At 41.1% G+C, this 18,327-nt stretch overlaps 2 protein-coding genes across 7 annotated transcripts in view; both read left to right on the plus strand.

Moving 5' to 3' along the window:
* Positions 1-2,065: 2,065 nt before the first annotated feature.
* On the plus strand, positions 2,066-11,084 carry LOC106611074 (ras-related protein Rab-15). 5 transcript variants are annotated; one of them, XR_001330048.2, is made up of 8 exons: positions 2,066-2,346; positions 7,006-7,066; positions 7,258-7,318; positions 7,456-7,533; positions 7,708-7,797; positions 7,893-7,958; positions 10,471-10,609; positions 10,723-11,084. XR_001330048.2 is itself a non-coding variant. In XM_014210938.2 (8 exons), exons 2-8 carry the CDS (start codon positions 4,198-4,200, stop codon positions 8,709-8,711), a joined length of 522 nt encoding a protein of 173 aa, XP_014066413.2. In that variant the 5' UTR covers positions 2,105-2,346; positions 4,108-4,197; the 3' UTR covers positions 8,712-9,615. The 5 variants fall into 5 exon arrangements, 4 of the variants coding, with proteins under 4 accessions (XP_014066415.1, XP_014066412.2, XP_014066413.2 ...); XM_014210938.2 differs by lacking the exons at positions 10,471-10,609; positions 10,723-11,084 and adding exons at positions 4,108-4,204; positions 8,553-9,615 and having other exon boundaries at positions 2,105-2,346; XM_014210940.2 differs by lacking the exon at positions 10,471-10,609 and having other exon boundaries at positions 2,068-2,346.
* A 1,113-nt stretch (positions 11,085-12,197) lies between these two features.
* Positions 12,198-18,327, plus strand: part of LOC106611072 (signal-induced proliferation-associated 1-like protein 1) — an 83,741-nt gene continuing 77,611 nt past the window's right edge. For both annotated transcript variants that reach the window (XM_014210935.2, XM_014210936.2), the window contains exon 1: positions 12,198-12,455. The gene's annotated coding sequence lies outside the window, so the exon portion shown is untranslated. The remainder of the gene's footprint in view (positions 12,456-18,327) is intronic.

Below are 18,327 nucleotides of genomic sequence, written 5' to 3' on the forward strand. Positions count from 1 at the left end.
AATTGGAGTGGGTCTAGGGTGTCAGGTAGGGTGGAGGTGATATGGTCTTTGACTAGTCTCTCAAAGCACTTCATGATGACGGAAGTGAGTGCTACGGGGCGATAGTCATTTAGCTCAGTTACCTTAGCTTTCTTGGGAACAGGAACAATGGTGGACCTCTTGAAGCATGTGGGAACAGCAGACTGGGATAAGGATTGATTGAATATGTCTGTAAACACACCAGCCAGCTGGTCTGCGCATGCTCTGAGGACGCGGCTAGGGATGCTGTCTGGGCCGGCAGCCTTGCGAGGGTTAACACGTTTAAATGTTTTGGTAGCGGGCCGTGTCTGTGGCACTGTATTGTCCTCAAAGCGAGCAAAGAAGTTGTTTAGTTTGTCTGGGAGGAAGACATCGTGGTGTGCGACGGGGCTGGTTTTCTTTTTGTACCCTGCCACATACCTCTAATGTCTGAGCCATTGAATTGCGACTCTACTTTGTCTCTATACTGACGCTTAGCTTGTTTGATTGCCTTGCGGAGGGAATAGCTACACTGTTTGTATTCGGTCATGTTTCCGGTCACCTTGCCCTGATGACAAGCAGTGGTTTGCGCTTTCAGTGTTGCGCAAATGCTGCCATCAATCCACGGTTTCTGGTTGGGGAAGGTTTTAATAGTCGCTGTGGGTACAACATAACCGATGCACTTGCTAATGAACTCGCTCACCGAATCAGCGTATTCATCAATGTTATTGTCCGACGCTATGCGGAACATATCCCAGTCCACGTGAACGAAGCAATCTTGAAGTGTGGAATCCGATTGGTCAGACCAGCGTTGAACAGACCTGAGCACGGGCGTTTCCTGTTTTAGTTTCTGTCTATAGGCTGGGAGCAACAAAATGGAGTCGTGGTCAGATTTTCCGAAAGGAGGGCAGGTGAGGGCTTTGATATGCTGATAAAATTTAGGGAGTCTTGTTTTCAGATTAGCCTTGTTAAAATCCCCAGCTACAATAAATGCAGCCTCAGGATATGTGATTTCCAGTTTACATAGAGTCCAATTAAGTTCTTTCAGGGCCACAACGCAAGGGGAAACCCTACTTCAAGTCTCAGAGCGAGCGACGTCACTGATTGAAACGCTATTAGCGCGCACCACCGCTAACTAACTAGCCATTTCACATCGGTTACACAGGCATCAAACCTTAACAGGAGGAAATAATTCCAGTATTTGTGACGAGAAATAGAACAGCACTGACATCTGGTAGATAAGGGTAATAAGTAGCAATACTTTCTTCAGAAAATCAGTATGTGCAGTTCAACGTGAATAAAACATTTTTCCAACTGCTACCATTTGACACTAAATTTAAATATGAAATACTGCTTGTATTTTGTTTGAAAACTTTTTACAGAGATGAAACGAATATATAGTTTGTTTCATTTGTGAAAGAGATGGGCTACTTTGTAACCCCTTTATTTTCGTGGTGCTCTCATCGCTTCTCCAAGCCTTTGATCTAACTGCCCTTCTGAAAGCAGGTTCGATCCTTCCCTCTGTCAGATCGGGGCGCAAATGATAGAGCCACCCACATGCATGTGAGTTCTCGCCATAGAGATCATGACTAGGAAATAACCAATGTTTGCATGGACATTGTAGGAAAAGTAAACGGGTTGCGAGCCATCAGCTAATGATCAGAGCAGTGTCTTACAATTGGTTTCCGTAGTTTGTAAATGGCTTTAAGATATGACCGCCATCTAGTGGCCACAAATTAATTACAATATTTGGTTCAACATTCCAGCATCGCAGGTGCATCAAACTAAGAAGAAAATGTACTACTTTAAAACAAAGATGCTGTCATATACGCGATAGTAGCACGTGTAGACCTACAACGTTGTGATTTCTATACTTCTCACTAATGGGGAATAAGGGGAAAACTCAGGGAAACAGGTGTATTCATTACGTCTTGCAACGGAAACCATTTATCGTTTAAGAACCAAATGGTACGAAACAGCGTGGGACCTACCTGAATTTGTCCAATAGAAACTCGTTTTCGTCACCAAGCTTTTCCGTTTGGAGTAAACGGTTTCTGTTGCAAAACATTTAGCAACAGACGAAACGTTTTGCAACCGAATAGGCGTAATGAATACACCCCAATGAATACCTACAAGGAATGCAACTAATTTCCTCATCAGTAACTATGTTATATCTTTGGAATATGCGACAGGCATGTTTGATTTCATAGTTTGTTTTGTCCACCATGGCAAAGCAGTACGACGTTTTGGTCAGGTTGCTGATTTTAGGAGATTCCGGGGTTGGGAAAACTTGTTTGTTGTGCAAGTTCACGGATAACGAATTTAATTCATCGCATATCTCTACTATTGGTAAGCTGTTGTTGATTGCAATGGGTTAGTTAGTTTGACCGTTGATTCGTGCAAGTTTGCCGGCAAATATGCGGCTCCCACAATAAGTGATTGATAGCAAGTAATTCTATACGAAAAGATAGAATGGACTTTCTTGTAGTTTTATCATGCGGTGCTTCACCAACATCTTTGTTGAGGGACATGTTTCTGAAACGCTACTACGCCGTAGTCCTAACTGTATCAAAGGTTGCCTTTGTTAGTGCTACAAACTTAAACAGAGGAAATGTTTCTCAGAGTGAGAACCTACTACAAACTTTGAACCAGGTGATTGTTTTCTCAGCTTCCATGTATAACATGTAATTCCCCCCTGGGCCCTGGCTATGGACAGTTTGTTTAGACACCACAGTGAGCCCACTGTGGACAGTGGAAGTGCTTAAAATGAGTAGGGCCTTGGTCACAATTTTTTTCAGAATCTGAGAGTGAAATACTTACACACTGGTCTCTAACATGCAGTCCCATTACAAGACAGAATGTTGAACGAACTTCATTTCAACTTAGTTTACCTGTTGTCCGTAGATGTTGTACCTATGTCGGAGGTAATCGGATACAAAATGTCAGTGTTATCAACCCGACCTAAAGTATTCTTGTCTATATTTCTGTTTATTTTCAAGGTATCAGAACAAAATTTAACACTAGGCTACTGAATATATTTTCAGCTGTTTATTAATAGAATTAGTCAAGCAGAATAAATGGTAAATGCAATCTTCGTATATACGGGTTCACTGTAACACCTCGCAGGGCAAACAGAGAACTGAAAATGACATAAGTTCTTCATTAAATACTCTGACAGAGATAGTTCCAGCTCACTGCTGGCCTGTCAGAGGGAGGATGAGCGTGGTTTAAACTTACTCATCCTATCGTTGGCGTGCAGGCTGGTCCCAGCCTCTAGACGCATCTTTGTTGCCAAGCATAGTTGTCTTCTAGCTTATCTTTATGTGTGTACCCGAGAGTCAGACACCCAAGGACAGTGCCTGTTTTTATGCTACAGTTAGGACAGTTTCTGCTTCCATTCTACCAGCCCCTCCCGTACACCTGTCCTTGAGCGGCCCCACAACCAGGCATTGTGTGTGTGTGTGTGTGTCACGAGTCTACTCAGCCTACACTCCTACTAGCCAGCAACCCTCCAGTTAGTCATGTCTATTATATGTTGCTCAATCTATGTTAATACAATATAAACCTCTTAGTGCATTACAGTCCGTTCATACTTAGGCCTACATCTACTGTAAATGGTAATGCATCATATCTAATAAGTGAAATAAAACCCAACAGTGTGTTGTGCGTCACATGCAATGCTTCAACAGATTGAAAATATGAGCGACAGAGGCTAGCACCGCCGCAAAAAGCCTGGTAAACAACACTTTCCTGCGGATACCCTATATCCACCAAAAGGACCAGTAGCATGTACAATAGTGATCGGTCATTCGCAACAAACATCTTTTTGAACGGATTTGTTTAGTGAAGGTTGTTAATAATAGGGGTGAAACGGTTACCGGTTTCACGGTTTTAGTATTACCGTAGTAGTATTACCGTTTTAATTAAACCGTGTTTGATTACCGTGGTTTGAAAAACTCAACCGAAGTAGGTAAAAACATTGCGGAAGGCAGTGACAGTGTTCGAGATTTTTCAGCCTTCTAAGAGGACCAAATCTGAAGTGTGGTCGTACTTTGGGTTTTACAAGAGTGCTGAGGGAAACTCAATCGAAGTTGGTCACCCTTTCTGCAGAACCTACAACGACAACAAAAAATCGCTGCGAAAGGGGGCAACACTTCAAATCTCTTGAGTCATCTTCGTGACCACCACCCGCTAAAGTGAATGCAAGGTAAGTTAACGTTTAGCTCAATGCATGATGGGGGGAAAATGTCATGGTTTGTCTAACTTACTAATAACTTGTCAATCATGTAAACTGAAGCTTTCAGTGCTACCTACTCCTGTAAAAACACTACAGTTCTGCTGCTGTATGCGTCGTGTGTCTGCAGACTCTATTCGCCCATTGCACACGATAACACGTTATGTAGTTTAGTCACCCAACCAAAATATTTTGTTCATTTAAAACCCGTCAGTCGTCGAATTGGTTGTAAAAGTGTTCCAACAGGAGAAACACGATAGGCTCCTATACAAGACTCCTGTATTTATGTCAATTGTTGGGCTCATTGCAATTACTATCACTGTCTAAAGACTCATTTGTATTTATGTAAATTGTACATGGGGTCATTGCATATACTCAAATGCAACACAGAAGATGCATACAGTCTATGTGTGAATAATTACAATGTAACGAGGGGCCATGCATCAGAGCTTTTGTGCATCCCAGCAACCAGCGTGCCATCAGTGTTCAGTGACAGCGTGCACATTCTCTCCCCTCGCAGATCACTACTTAAACCTGACAAAGTAAAAATGCTGACATTTTTACATTTCAATCTCAAGTGAACAAAGATGCATACGTACAGGATGTTAGGCCAGCAGCACCTTATTTATTTATGAAGGAGAGAACGGACATACAATCAGTGCTGTTCATTTGATTTGTTTAAATATTGTTATTTTAATGTCAACACCTGCACATTGGATTTGTTTACATATGGTTGTATTGTTCTTACATGCACATTGCTTTACTTGTGTTGCTTTTATATGTACATTTTGATTTGCTTAAGGTTGTGTTCATAACCTGCACTAGGGAAACTTTTACCTCATGGCCACATGGTACCATCTTTAATGTTGTTATTTTAATCTTTATGCACACAAAGTGCATAGTGCTGCTAATTTTGTTTATTTGATTTGCTTAAGGTTGTGTTCATTTAAACCTGCGCATGGGGAAACTTACCTCCTGGGCACATGGTGCCATCTTTAAATGTTATTATTTAAATGTTTATGCACACAAAGTGCATTGTGCTGTTCATTTTATTTGTTTGTTGATTTTCAATATAAAACTTGCTGAAATGATTTCACTGTATCAGTACTTTTTGAAAGTTTCCAGCACATTTTAACAATATCGCGATAATACTGATAACCGTGCTAATTTTGGTCACTGTAATCGTGACATGAAATTTTCATACTGTTTCATCTTTTTTTTCATCTTTTTTTTTTGTTGTTGTTGCTCAAAACAACAATTACTTACCTTCAAATAAGTTACAAAATAATTTTCTAAAGAGGATCAATCCTCAATGCAGAAACAATAAATAGTAGGGAGAATGTGTCATTCTGGTCCATGCCCATTTTAGCATTTAAAAAAAAAATTGTTGCATGTGATCTAATAATTTATTCAGGTAAAAATGTATTGAAAGAGCATTTTATGATCTGACAATGGTGGACTACTTTTTGGGCTTTACATTGGATATTTGACAAGTTTCTTTGGTTCTAAAAATGTACTTTTTAAAGCATTTTGAACGGAGTCAGCTCAATGAAAATACTCTGAATTCCCATCACTAATGTACAACCGGTAAAGGAAGTCTAAATATCATTTTATTCAACATTCTGCCTTGTAGAGACTATTCCCAGCTAGCAATGAGGAAGCAGCCCTCTTCCGGGGGGCTGGAACTGATTTGAATCGGTCCAGAATCTAAATGAATGACTGCCCAGAATCGGCCCAAGTACATCGGGCCGTTTCCATCTACAGGAATTAAGCCGACTTTTCCGGCATCTTACCAGAATCCCCCCAGAAGCGGCCCGATGTAAATTTAAATACATTTATTCAAAATTACCCAATTTAGTAATTTTAAATATTACTATTATACTTGCACATTTTTTTTTTTTTTTAACATACAGTGAGGGGAAAAAAGTGTTTGATCCCCTGCTGATTTTGTACGTTTGCCCACTGACAAAGAAACGATCAGTCTATAATTGTAATGGTAGGTTTATTTGAACAGTGAGAGACAGAATAACAACAAAAAAATGCATGTCAAATGTCACACAATGCCATAGATGCCTCAAGTTGTGAGGGAGTGTGCATTTGGCATGCTGACTGCAGGGATGTCCACTGTGTTTGTTTACTGTGTGGTTTTTGTTGTGACGTTAATGTTGCAAGCAGCTGACCTTTTGCACCTGACTATTTACTGGGTTTTTATGCTTCTTTAACTGTGAAGCTATCACTCACACCACTGACATTTTAAATGTATACATTTTTCATGCAGAATTCGATAGACAACCCAAGTCACGTCTTCCTTGGCCCTGCAGGAATGCACTGTAGTAAATAACAATTGAATTCCCTTTAGCAAGATGACCTCTAAAGGCCGATTTGTATTTATTAAATTTTTTTGAAAGGACCTTCAACTGGGTTAAGTGGGTGTCTAAGTAACCCAGTCCTCATCAGTATCCCCTTCAAGTTTGTGTCACTGTTACCCTTAGCCCAGGGGTACGAATGTTAACCTACCAGGGATACTTATTGACTAGTACAGGCTGTTTTGATGCACGAATAGGATATATTGAGATTAGACTACACTCTTTGAGGCTTCGGTAAAACTCCAGTCCGGCAATGGAAGTATAAAGATACATGAAAGCACAAGCTCAGTAAGGAAAACTGGAGGGAGATACAGAATTCAACAATGGGGAGACGGAGGATATGGATAGAAAATGCAGCCAAGAGTAATACATGTGTGTTTGCAAAACTTAATTTTTTACTTTTTTTAGGAGTGGATTTCAAAATGAGAACATTACAAGTAGATGGCATTAAAGTACGACTACAGATATGGTGAGTGACAAGATCGTCCAGACAATGACTTACCATATACAGTAGTTATTGACACACCTATCACAAATGTGAATTTTACATTCTGTAAAACAGTGTTTGAAATAAGCTTTACCTGTTGATTTGAGTAGGATTATAAATATTCTGAAATGTGGTCACATGTAAAACTGGGGATTGCCTCTGTCTGTGTGCAGGGATACTGCTGGCCAGGAACGATACCAGACCATCACCAAACAGTACTACAGACGGTCACAGGTGGGTTCTCTATACACCAATAATCCCTGTTCAGGAATGAATAACTGTACCAGTTAAACTTTTTACACAATATGAAGTGCCTAGTCATGTGCTCACAATCTGTCATGACAGTCCCTCCCCTCTTGATCTTTCACTAGGGAATTATCCTGGTGTATGACATCACAAGTTCCAGCTCCTTTCAGCACATTTTGAAGTGGGCTAGTGATGTGGATGAGGTAAGGCTAACACCTACTGATAAAACACAGCCCTCTCCATTCATGCTGTCATTCTTTTTGTCCCCCCTTCTCCTTTTCTCTGCTTCTCTGTGTTTGACTGACCTAGTATTTACATCGTCTCTCATTGAACTGGTGCCCGGTTGTCTATTTCTCAACCCTGTCACACTGTTTCAGTTCGCCCCTGACAAGGTGCAGAGGATCCTGGTGGGGAACAAGGCTGATGAGGAGCAGATGAGGAAAGTTCCTAAAGAACAAGGAAGCAAGGTTGGCCTTTATCTCACTGTTTGACTCAGCCATAACAACTATTTTCTTTCATACACAGTTGAACATTTTCCATCCTTAATGAGCTCTTGTTACAGCTAGCAAAAACCTATGGAATGGAATTCTTTGAGACAAGTGCCTGCACCAACTGCAACATAAATGAGGTGAGACATAGGCCTTAATGAGTCAATACCTTGGATATTGAACAAAAATGAAACATGTAACAATTTCTATGATTTTACTGCGTTACAGTTCATAGAAGGAAATCAGTCAATTGAAATGCATTCATTAGGCCCTAATCTACGGATTTCACATGACTGGGCAGGGGCACAGCCATGGGTGGGCCTGGGAGGGCATAGGCCCACCCACTTGGGAGCCAGGCCCAGCCAATCAGAATGCGTTTTCCCCACAAAAGGGCTTTACTACATACTGAAATACTCCTCAGTTTCATTACCTGTCTGGGTGGCTAGTCTCAGATGATCCCGCAGGCGAAGAAGCCAAATGTGGAGGTCCTGGGCTGTCGGGTGGATGAAATATCTTGGTAAAGGAGAAATGCTCGCTAACAGGGATGTAAACACATTTGTGCACAATATTTGAGAGAAATAAGCTTTTCGTGCGTATGAAAATGTTTTGATATTTTACTTCAGCTCATGAAACATGGGAGCAACTATGCGTTTTTATATTTTTGTTCAGTATATTTACGTTATGTTGGGGAACATGAGGCAATTGTGGTGATATATTTTCTTTACATCTTCCAGTCATTCATCCAGTTGACACAGCAGGTTCTGCAGGCTCACAAGAAAGAGATGGATGCGTGCCTGGGTTCCACTAATTTATACCTAGATATGACTTCTCTGGGGGGAGAGCAGGACAAACAGGACAGTGATGCAAACTCCCTGAAGCCCTGTACATGTTAGCATAAGGGCCAAGCTCTCAACCTGGGGGTGTTTGTTTAGAAGAATGCCCCTGGCCCTGTGACGTAATGGACATTGGAATGAGTAACTTATGAAATGTAAGAGTATGTTCTGTGCTTACTGAATATTGCCTTTGCTTATGCTCATATGAATGCATTATCACTTTTTGGCCTACTCACTGTTTTCATCTTCATTCATAATTTCATAGTTACTTGGCTTTTTCATGTTTATTACCCTATTCTGCAACACCTAAACTGATGGCACGCTGAGTTAAGTAGTCCACATGTAATAAGAACATTTGCCAGCGGAGGGGCTGTTGTCTGCAATACTCTGAAACCTGCAACTCAGTTACTGGGTATACTTAAGCCTTCTCCTGTATAATTTGTGTTGCGAAAATCTTACGCTTCATATCACGAACAACTTTGCTGTCTACTTGAAATAACAAGTATACTTAAAGTAATTTGCTAAAAATATGTATTGTTGGACTACAGTGAAAGACAAACTGAGGCTCTTGAGTGGTATGAGGATAGAGGAGACAGGGTGGGCAGAGTGCAAGGCTAAATTATTAATACACAGAAATAGAATCCAAGCTAGCTGGAAGGGATAATTTGCCTATGGAAGACCAACCCATACTCAGACAAGCATTAATGCAAAAACTTCAGTTTTAGATTATGTTCAACTCAATCTTTGAGTATGTTTTGTGAATTTCACTGCTAATTCTAGTGTTTTTCCAGGTTGAAAATCTGTAGCAAATGGTACACTGGTGCATATACACATACTATTATAAAGGGCATTTAGTGTGTCACTGATTGCTGACTGTTTTGGTGAAGTTTTTTTAATAGCTGTGCTAGCTATAAGAATTTGTGTGAAAAATAACAAATACTAATTAAAAGTCCAGGTTAATTTATTGGTGATCTTGTTGTTTTTGTGAGATTTACTAAAGGGGATTTGAGTGACGCCTCGTTCCTTTTGAGTTTTTAAATTAGAACTAGAAGATCAAATGGAACAGTCCTTTTTTATCACATACTGGGAAAGGCAGGTAATGACTTGATAAATGGTTGATGGTGAGAAACTGATATAGGCCCTAGAATTGGCATAAAGCTGAATATTGTGCCCGTATCATAATACATGGTTCCCTTCTTCCTTATTATTCTCCCAGGAAAAGTCATTTGTCATGACAAACAACTGTAACTAGCTACAACCAGTGTATTTTATTTTACATTAGATCTCTGGTAAATGTTTTGATACTGTGGAATACATTCTTACAAGATCAGATTCACAGACGAGTCTCACTAAAACCACTAGGTGTATTTGTCCTCAATACAAAAACTTGAAGGGGTGAAGATGTTAATTCCTAAATGTAATTTGTATGAAACACTTTAGTGTGCAATTAATCCTGTTATGATATTATGCTGTTTTAACAAACCATGCACGGTATAATCATAGGTTTAATATAACATGACCCTCTTCATACTGATCTGTGCAAGTTTAAAAGCTGAAATATGAGCATGTCTGTGTGTGAGTATTGTATGTCAGGTGGGTGTCAGTTTTCTGCAGAGTTTTGACACCTGGGTAAGGTAAAATGGTAGCATATATTTATTTGAAGTCAGATGAGGTGTGGTGGGATTAAAACACAGACACGCTGGTCCTCACTTCTGCCAGCGTGACCACAGGACCATGACGTTCATTGCTAGGACCTATGATTTGAAGTCCACAATGCTGGAGGGGGATTCAGTAGACTTCAATGTGTTCCGAAGGGCAGGTGGTCCTCATTGAGAATGTGGCATCGCTCTGAGGGACAACCACACAGGACTATAGCCAGCTCAACCTGCTCCAGAGCATGTACCCTCACCAGCCAGTGGTCCTGGGCATCCCCTGCAATTGGTTTGGCTACCAATTCAGTATGTAACATCTTGGCCTTTGGTTGTTTTTATGGATTTCACTGAACCACAATCTAGTAAAATATTCTGTTACCAGTATCAGGTGATTTTAATTATGAATGTTTGTTTTACAGGGGAACTGTTCAGGATCTCCCCCATTTTAACTCATTGACGTATGTGCGTCCCGGAGAAGGCTACCAGCCTGGCTTCACGGTCTTTGAGAAGTGTGACGTGAATGGAACCAACATTTGAAAGACAAACTTCCCTACCCTGATGATGATGATCCACACTCCCTCATCCAAGATCCTAAATTCCTTCCCTGGTATACCATCAGCAGGACATACATCTCATGGAATTTTGAGAAATTCCTGGTTAACCAACAATGCAGTTCATGATGATATGACATGCCTGTGTAACTTTCTCATTCATTATTCACAATGCATTTATGATTATGTGTAACCATGGTACATTAATATTCTATTCCTATTTACAATAAGTGACTTAGTGAACCCTTTCTTCACTCTATTCCCATGCTGGCCAGCAGGTGATGCCACTGACTCATTGAGGAAAAAATAACATTGTCAAAATTGACAATTGTAGTTGGAATGAAGTTATTGTATTCTACTTTTATACCCGAAAAGTATCTTATTGTTCCACCATACAGCATGTGTAGTAATCATGTTATTTTACATTGTCTAGTTTCACATGACATGTTATTTTAAAGACCTTTTGTGTTGCAAAGTAGAAATAATATATTAGTAGTACAGGTGTTGTATATCTTGTTAGAAAGGTACTTCCAGGTAATTCCCCTGCACTGAACCACCCTCATGATGACAGAGGCTGGCCCGCTATAATAGATTCTGTGTCTACAGGCATTTGCATACGTAATGGTGCCAAGTTTCTCAACATCACACCCCCTGCATTTCTGCAGTCCCCTTGTCTACCCTGTCCATCCTGTCACTGAACACTAGAATACCTCCAGTCATTCTTCTGATCCCCATTGTTTTAGTTCCAATAAATGGGAAGTTTTGGCAGAGCCACCCAGCAGTAGAGGAAAAGACAGAGCATTGCATATCTTCTCAACTAGTCCCATCTACTGCTGACTGAGACAGTGCTGCTGAGTAATGCCCTAATGTAATTTATGTTATGACAGTCCCTGGAGAAATCTGTGACAACAGATAGGCTACTTTTCTCTGAGGTAGCTATGCATTTTCTCTAAAGCCTGTTTTTTGCAAGTAGAATGAGTGCCTTGACTAATGCAATACCGTAGCTCAGTCCAGAAACAACCCATAGCCCCTATACCCCCATAGCCAAAATGTACAAGAACTCTAGGATAAGAAGCCTATAACTCGTTATGGGAAACAGAAAGCTCATATGACACAGAAATTATTGATTGCATATAATCATATCACATTGACTGATTTGCACAGTATTGCAGTTGTGTTCATTTGCTCTATCCTAGATAGGGGTTGTTTTTCTTTTCAAAGGGCCAATTCAAGAGAGCTACTGCAGAAACACAACCAGGTGAGCAGAAATGGATTTGTTACCACAGTAACGTTTGCTTTATAGTATGAAGTCCTCTCGCGAGATTCCAGTACAGTGAGGGAGGGTGGTTGGTATGATCTCATCACTACAGCAGCTGCATAGTGCAGCGAAGCAAACCCGTAACTTTGTATCAAACTTCTACATATCTGACGAAGGCAACAGGATCATTTGGGATTTTAACCTGAACGGAAACAACTGTTTAAAGCAATATACATAACGGTGTTGCTGCATTTTTACACTGACGGGTCTTGAAAAACAAAAGGGGAAAAACGCTTAGTATTGTGTTCATGCCATCCAATGGTTAACGGGAAGAGGAGAAAAGGTGAGTCGGGAAACATGCGTTTTAACGTTGGGGAACGATCCATGTCATGTGCATGATGTTTTGAGGTACATGGTCGCAAGCAACATCAGGATAGTCTCCTCAACCAATAAACATTTTACACAGCGACATCTGACAGATTAGTATGTGTTCTATAGTAGCCTAAGTAGCCTACATTAGAGTGCGCAATCGGGGTATTTTCTTTCCCGAAAGTAGGAGGGAACCAGAAAGGTTGCTTTGTGGGTTCAGAACGCGCACTCTGCGCGTGACGAGTGGAAAATGTCAATTTTGGTCAATGGAATCCTCAATTATATCACGTTCGTCAAAGACAATGTGCATCGTTTCGGGTCCAACTTGGGTTTGGTGATTTCCAGGTGGCATCGAGCAAACGGGCTTGATGTAATAGCGCTGTAATAGGTGTGTAATGCTGCAGCTTTCTGTGTAGTCCCCTCCTTAGCAAGCTATAGCCTACATCATTTTCTACCATTAATATAGTTAGTTCGGGCCTCTACAGGTGGTGGATTAATGTTGCTGAAGGGTTAATGTTGATGTTCCTTTGTGACAGACCACCACTATCAACCCAAATGGTTAAACAAACTATTGGGCATTACACATTTGATTTAGTATAGTAGGCTACGTGGTGAAGCAGCTTGATGGATCTTGCTATGAGCAAGGCAACAACCATTGATGTGGATTGGACTGTCACAAGGGATAACACTAATGTCTACACAACCAGTTGGTACAAAAACTGTACATTATTGCTCAACACTGTGCACTTAGGAGAAACCCCTTCAAATTACTAGATTCAGCTATTTCAGCCACACCCGTTGCTGACAGGTGTATACATTCGAGCAAACAGCCATGCAATCTCTATAGACAAACATTGGCTGTAGAATGGCCTTACTGAAGAGCTCAGTGACTTTCAATGTGGCACTGTCATAGGATGCCACCTTTCCAACAAGTCAGTTCATCAAATTTCTGCCCTGTAAATGCTGTTATTGTCAAGTGGAAATGTCTAGGAGCAACAACAGCTCAGCTACGAAATGGTAGGCCACACACGCTCACAGAACAGGACCACCGAGTGCTGAAGTACATAAAAATCGTCTGTCCTCAGTTGCAATACTCACTACTGAGTTCCAAACTGCCTCTGGAAGTAACGTCAGCACAAGAACTGTTCATCGGGAGCTTCATGAAATGGGTTTCCATGGCGTAGCAGCTGCACACAAGCCTAAGATCACCCTCCGCAATGCCCAGCTTCAGCTGGAGTGGTGTAAAGCTCGCCGCCATTGGACTCTGGTGCAGTGGAAACATGTTCACTGGAGTGATTAATCACTCTTTACCATCTGGCAGCCCCAATGCATAGTGCCAACTGTAACGTTTGGTGGAGGAGGAATAATGGTCTGGGGCTGTTTATCAATGTTCGGGCTAGGCCCCTTAGTTCCATTGAAGGGAAATCTTAACGCTACAGCATACAATGACATTCTGCTGCCAACTTTGTGGCAACAGTTTGGGGAAGGCCCTTTCATATTTCAGCATGACAATGCCCACGTGCCCAAAGCGAGGTCCATACAGAAATGGTTTGTTGAGATCGGTGTGGAAGAACTTGACTGCCCTGCACAGAGCCCTGACCTCAACCCCATCGAACACCTTTGGGATGAATTGGAACGCTGACTGCGAGCCAGGCCTAATTACCCAACATCAGAGCCCGACCTCACTACCCGCAGCAGTGTTCCAACATCTAGTGAAAAAAGAGTGGAGGCTGTTATAGCAGCAAAGGGGGACTAACTCCATATTAATGCCCATGATTTTGGAATGAGATGTTCAGCAAGTGTCCACATATTTTTTGTCATGTAGTTTATTTTTGAGTGCAACCTGTAAGACATGGTAGAAATTACACTGAACAAAACTATAACCGCAACATGTAAAGTGTTGGTCCCATGTTTCATGAGCTGAAATAGGTCCCAGAAATGTTCCAAATGCACAAGAAATGTATTTCTCTCAAATTCTTTGCACAGATTTGTTTACAACCCTGTTACATCCCTGGGGCGGCAGCGTAGCCTAGTGGTTAGAGTGTTGGACTAGTGTCCAAAAGGTTGCAAGTTCAAATCCCCAAGGTACAAATCTGTCATTCAGCCCCTGAACAAGGCAGTTAACCCACTGTTCCTAGGCTGTCATTGAAAATAAGAATTTGTTCTTAACTGACTTGCCTAGTTAAATAAAGGTAAAAAAATCCCTGAGCATTTTTCCTTTGCCAAGATAATACTTCCACCTGACAGGTGTGGCATATCAAGAAGCTGATTAAACAGCATGATCATTACACAGGTACACCTTGTGCTGGGGACAATAAAAGGCCACTCTAAAATGTGTAGTTTTGTCATACAACACAATGCCACAGATGTCTCAAGTTTTGAGGGAACGTGCAATTGGCATGCTGACTGCAGAAATGTCCACCAGAGCTAATGCCAGAGAATTTAGTGTTCATTTCGCTACCATAAACCGCCTCCAACATCGTTTTAGAGAATTTGGCAGTACGTCCAACCGGCCTCACAACCCCATACCACGTGTAACTACGCCAGCCCTCCACATCCGGCTTCTTCACCTGCAGGATCATCTGAGACCAGCCACCTGGACAGCTGATGAAACTGTGGGTTTGCACAACCAAAGAATTTCTGCACAAACGGTCTCAGGGAAGCTCATCTGTCTGTTTGTCGTCCTCACCAGGGTCTTGACCTGACTGCAGTTTGGTGTCGTAACCGACTTCAGTGGGCAAACTCTCACCTTCGATGGCCACTGGCATGCTGGAGAAGTGTGCACTTTACAGATGAATCCCGGTTTCAACTGTACCGGCAGATGGCAGACAGCATGTATGGCGTTGTGTGGGTGAGTGGTTTGCTGGTGTCAACTTTGTGAACAGAGTGCCCCATGGTGGCGGTGATGTTATGGTATGGGCAAGTATAAGCTATGGACAACAAACACAATTTAATTTTATTGATGGCAATTTGAATGCACAGAGATAACGTGATGAGATCCTGAGGCCCATTGTCGTGCCATTCATCTTCCGCCATCATCTCATGTTTCAGCATGATAATGCACAGCCCCATGTCACAAGTATCTGTACACAATTCCTGGAAGCTGAAAATGTCCCAGTTCTTCCATGACCTTCATACTCACCAGACATATCACCCTTTTAGCATATCTGGGATGCTCTGGATCGACGTGTACAACAGCGTGTTCCAATATCCAGAAACTTCGCAAAGCCATTAAAGAGGAGTGGGGCAACATTCCACAGGCCACAATCAATAGCTTAATCAACTCTATGCGAAGGAGATGTGTCACGCTGCATGACGCAAATGGTGGTCACACCAGATAATGACTGGTTTTCTGATCCACGCCATTACCTTTTTTTAAAAGTATCTGTGACCAACAGATGCATATCTGTATTCCAGTCATGTGACATCCATATATTAGGGCCCCATTTATTTATTTAAATTGGCTGATCTTATATGAACTTTAACTCAGTAAAATCTTAGAAATTGTTGTGTGTTGCGTTTATTTTTTTGTTCAGTGTACTTAGTTTCAGGGGCAATTCAAATGCCTCACTGACCAAGTAATAGCCTATTGAATTACATAACGCTATTGGTTGAAACTTTATAAGGCAGGCAATGTTTTGGCATTGAATGAGCCCTACAGTGGCAAATCTGGATTCACTTGGACACAGGATTTGAATTAGACCTCTATGACCGGCTGTTACTGACAGTTCCAGTAGCTGTCAGAAGGAGTCCAAATAGAGTAGATTTAGCACTCATTCACTGTTTGCTCTTTTTTATATATATATCTTTGCATTTGTACTTGCTGTCCTATGCAGATAAGAGCTTCAGTGTTTAATTCCCCCCCCCCAATAGTCCATCTGTATTGGTGTATTCTATTCTGTGTAAACCTGCTTGGTTATGGTGGGATGTGTCAGATAGGGGGAGGAAAGAATATTGAGTTGCATAGTTGGCAAAATATTAGCATTCTTCATAAACTTGGCTGACTGATGACTGGGATAACATCAGTCAGGTTCATAGTCATAACAATTGAAGACCTCTGTTTTGCCGTTTAATAAATATTTTATTTACACCATTACTCTCATATTTAGTCTGATATTGTTTTGCTGATGCCAAATCATCATGCAAACTGGACCAGTGCCTCTTATTATGGAATTTTCACTTTAAATCAATCCAGTGCTGACACTACTATGGGAAAAAGTATCTTTCTATTTTAATCTTCATTGATGGGCAAACCAGTCTCTGCTTTGTGCTATAGACAAAGATATCCTTCATGGTTAACATAAGACAATAGTATAGGCTACAGCGGCTTATGAAAGTATTCACACACACACACACCCCCCTTGGCATTTTTTCTATTTAGTTGCCACCCTGGAATTAATTTTTGGAGGGGGTTTGTATCATTTGATTTACACAACATGTGGACAGCTGAAGAACCCTTTAAGGTTCTAGATAACATTGTGTCAAAACGGTGCTATCTATTTAAGTGATAATGCCAGAGAAGGCAGTGTTTGGAGGATATACTGGCACAGGTGTCCAAACACCGGCTTCAAGGGCATTATCACTTTTATGCAACGGGTTGCCAACATATTCATAATGATTGACATATTTTCATTAACTTTATTTTGATGCATTTATTAATACTATTTCATTCTTCCAAAAGATATACTGTAGTCCTGATACAAATCTAGGGTTGCTACCCAAGCCGGCTGGTTATTCGTTCTATCGGTTCGGTTGCCAGAGACCTATGGATGCAACCCAGTCGTTCGTTCTAAACGTTCCATTGCCATACTGGCTGGCAGCGTTCTTATCCCTTGCTTGCTAGCTAGCCAACAACGGCTAACTTACAGTCACGTCAAACAGTGTAGCCATAATAATGACAGTAGCTGCCTTTGCATTTGTATAAGCTGTTTTCTAGTGACATTTATTTGGATACATCCATAACAATGAGCTAATGAGGCGGCATAGAAAATGTGCTCTCTCGTCAGGACACTTGTTCAGAAGAGCTAGCCAACAACACCGCTAACACAATCACTTCAAACTAAAGCTGGAAAGACTGCAAACTAGCTGGACTTTGTTTCGTTTGACCTTTTTTCAATTGACATTTCTTGCTATATATCCATAAAAATTATGGCAGGTGATTCATGATTTCGACTGGCAGAGAAACGCTGCCTGGCTGTCTGTCTCGTTCCAACTCCCGACACGCTCATTACTATGGGACAGCTGGAGATTGAATTTAAATATTGAAACAATGTTGCAAATGTTGGAGAGACAGACAGCAAGGTTTATACAAATCTCTGCTGTTTAAAAAACAAAATGTTACTCTAAAAGAAATGTAAGGTAATGTCTAGAGGCTTTTTATAGTGGAAATCAGGTGTATAAATTGCCTCGCTGGGCTGATGAGATAGTGGATTGCGCAGTAAGATGGAACAGAGTACACAGGCATTTTAACATCATAGATTTAGACTGTGGTAACTTGTGGAATAGACACCGGCTGGAATGCGGTTTTAACCAATCAGCATTCAGGATTAGAACCACCCGTTGAATAAAGGTATACAGTAACATGTCATGATATGATTACAGAGTGGAATATGATTCCAGGCCAATTAAATACCCTGGCCCGCCTGCCTATTTATTCAAGGTGCTCAAATGTTTACATTCAACAATAATTAGGATAATCAGTTTGAATTCTCATTAGAAAGACACTGTCTAGTCCACTGTGAGTTTGAGACTTAAGTCGTCTCTCTCCTTTTGAAACAGTTCTTCACCTCGAGTAGACAATGTTGTCTGGCTTCCCTCCGTATGTTAGTTGGTCAAGGCTGAAAACA

This window comes from Salmo salar, chromosome ssa09 (genome assembly GCF_905237065.1).
Source record: "Salmo salar chromosome ssa09, Ssal_v3.1, whole genome shotgun sequence".
In the NCBI taxonomy this organism is placed as follows: Eukaryota; Metazoa; Chordata; class Actinopteri; order Salmoniformes; family Salmonidae; genus Salmo; species Salmo salar.

Bases quoted from the DNA above. Each gene is read 5' to 3' on its own strand.
- LOC106611074 (XM_014210937.2), top strand. From the start codon at position 2,223: ATGGCAAAGCAGTACGACGTTTTGGTCAGGTTGCTGATTTTAGGAGAT. The intron at 7,067-7,257 runs GTGAGTGACAAG...GTCTGTGTGCAG, and splicing joins AAAGTACGACTACAGATATG to GGATACTGCTGGCCAGGAAC. The intron at 7,319-7,455 runs GTGGGTTCTCTA...ATCTTTCACTAG, and splicing joins AGTACTACAGACGGTCACAG to GGAATTATCCTGGTGTATGA.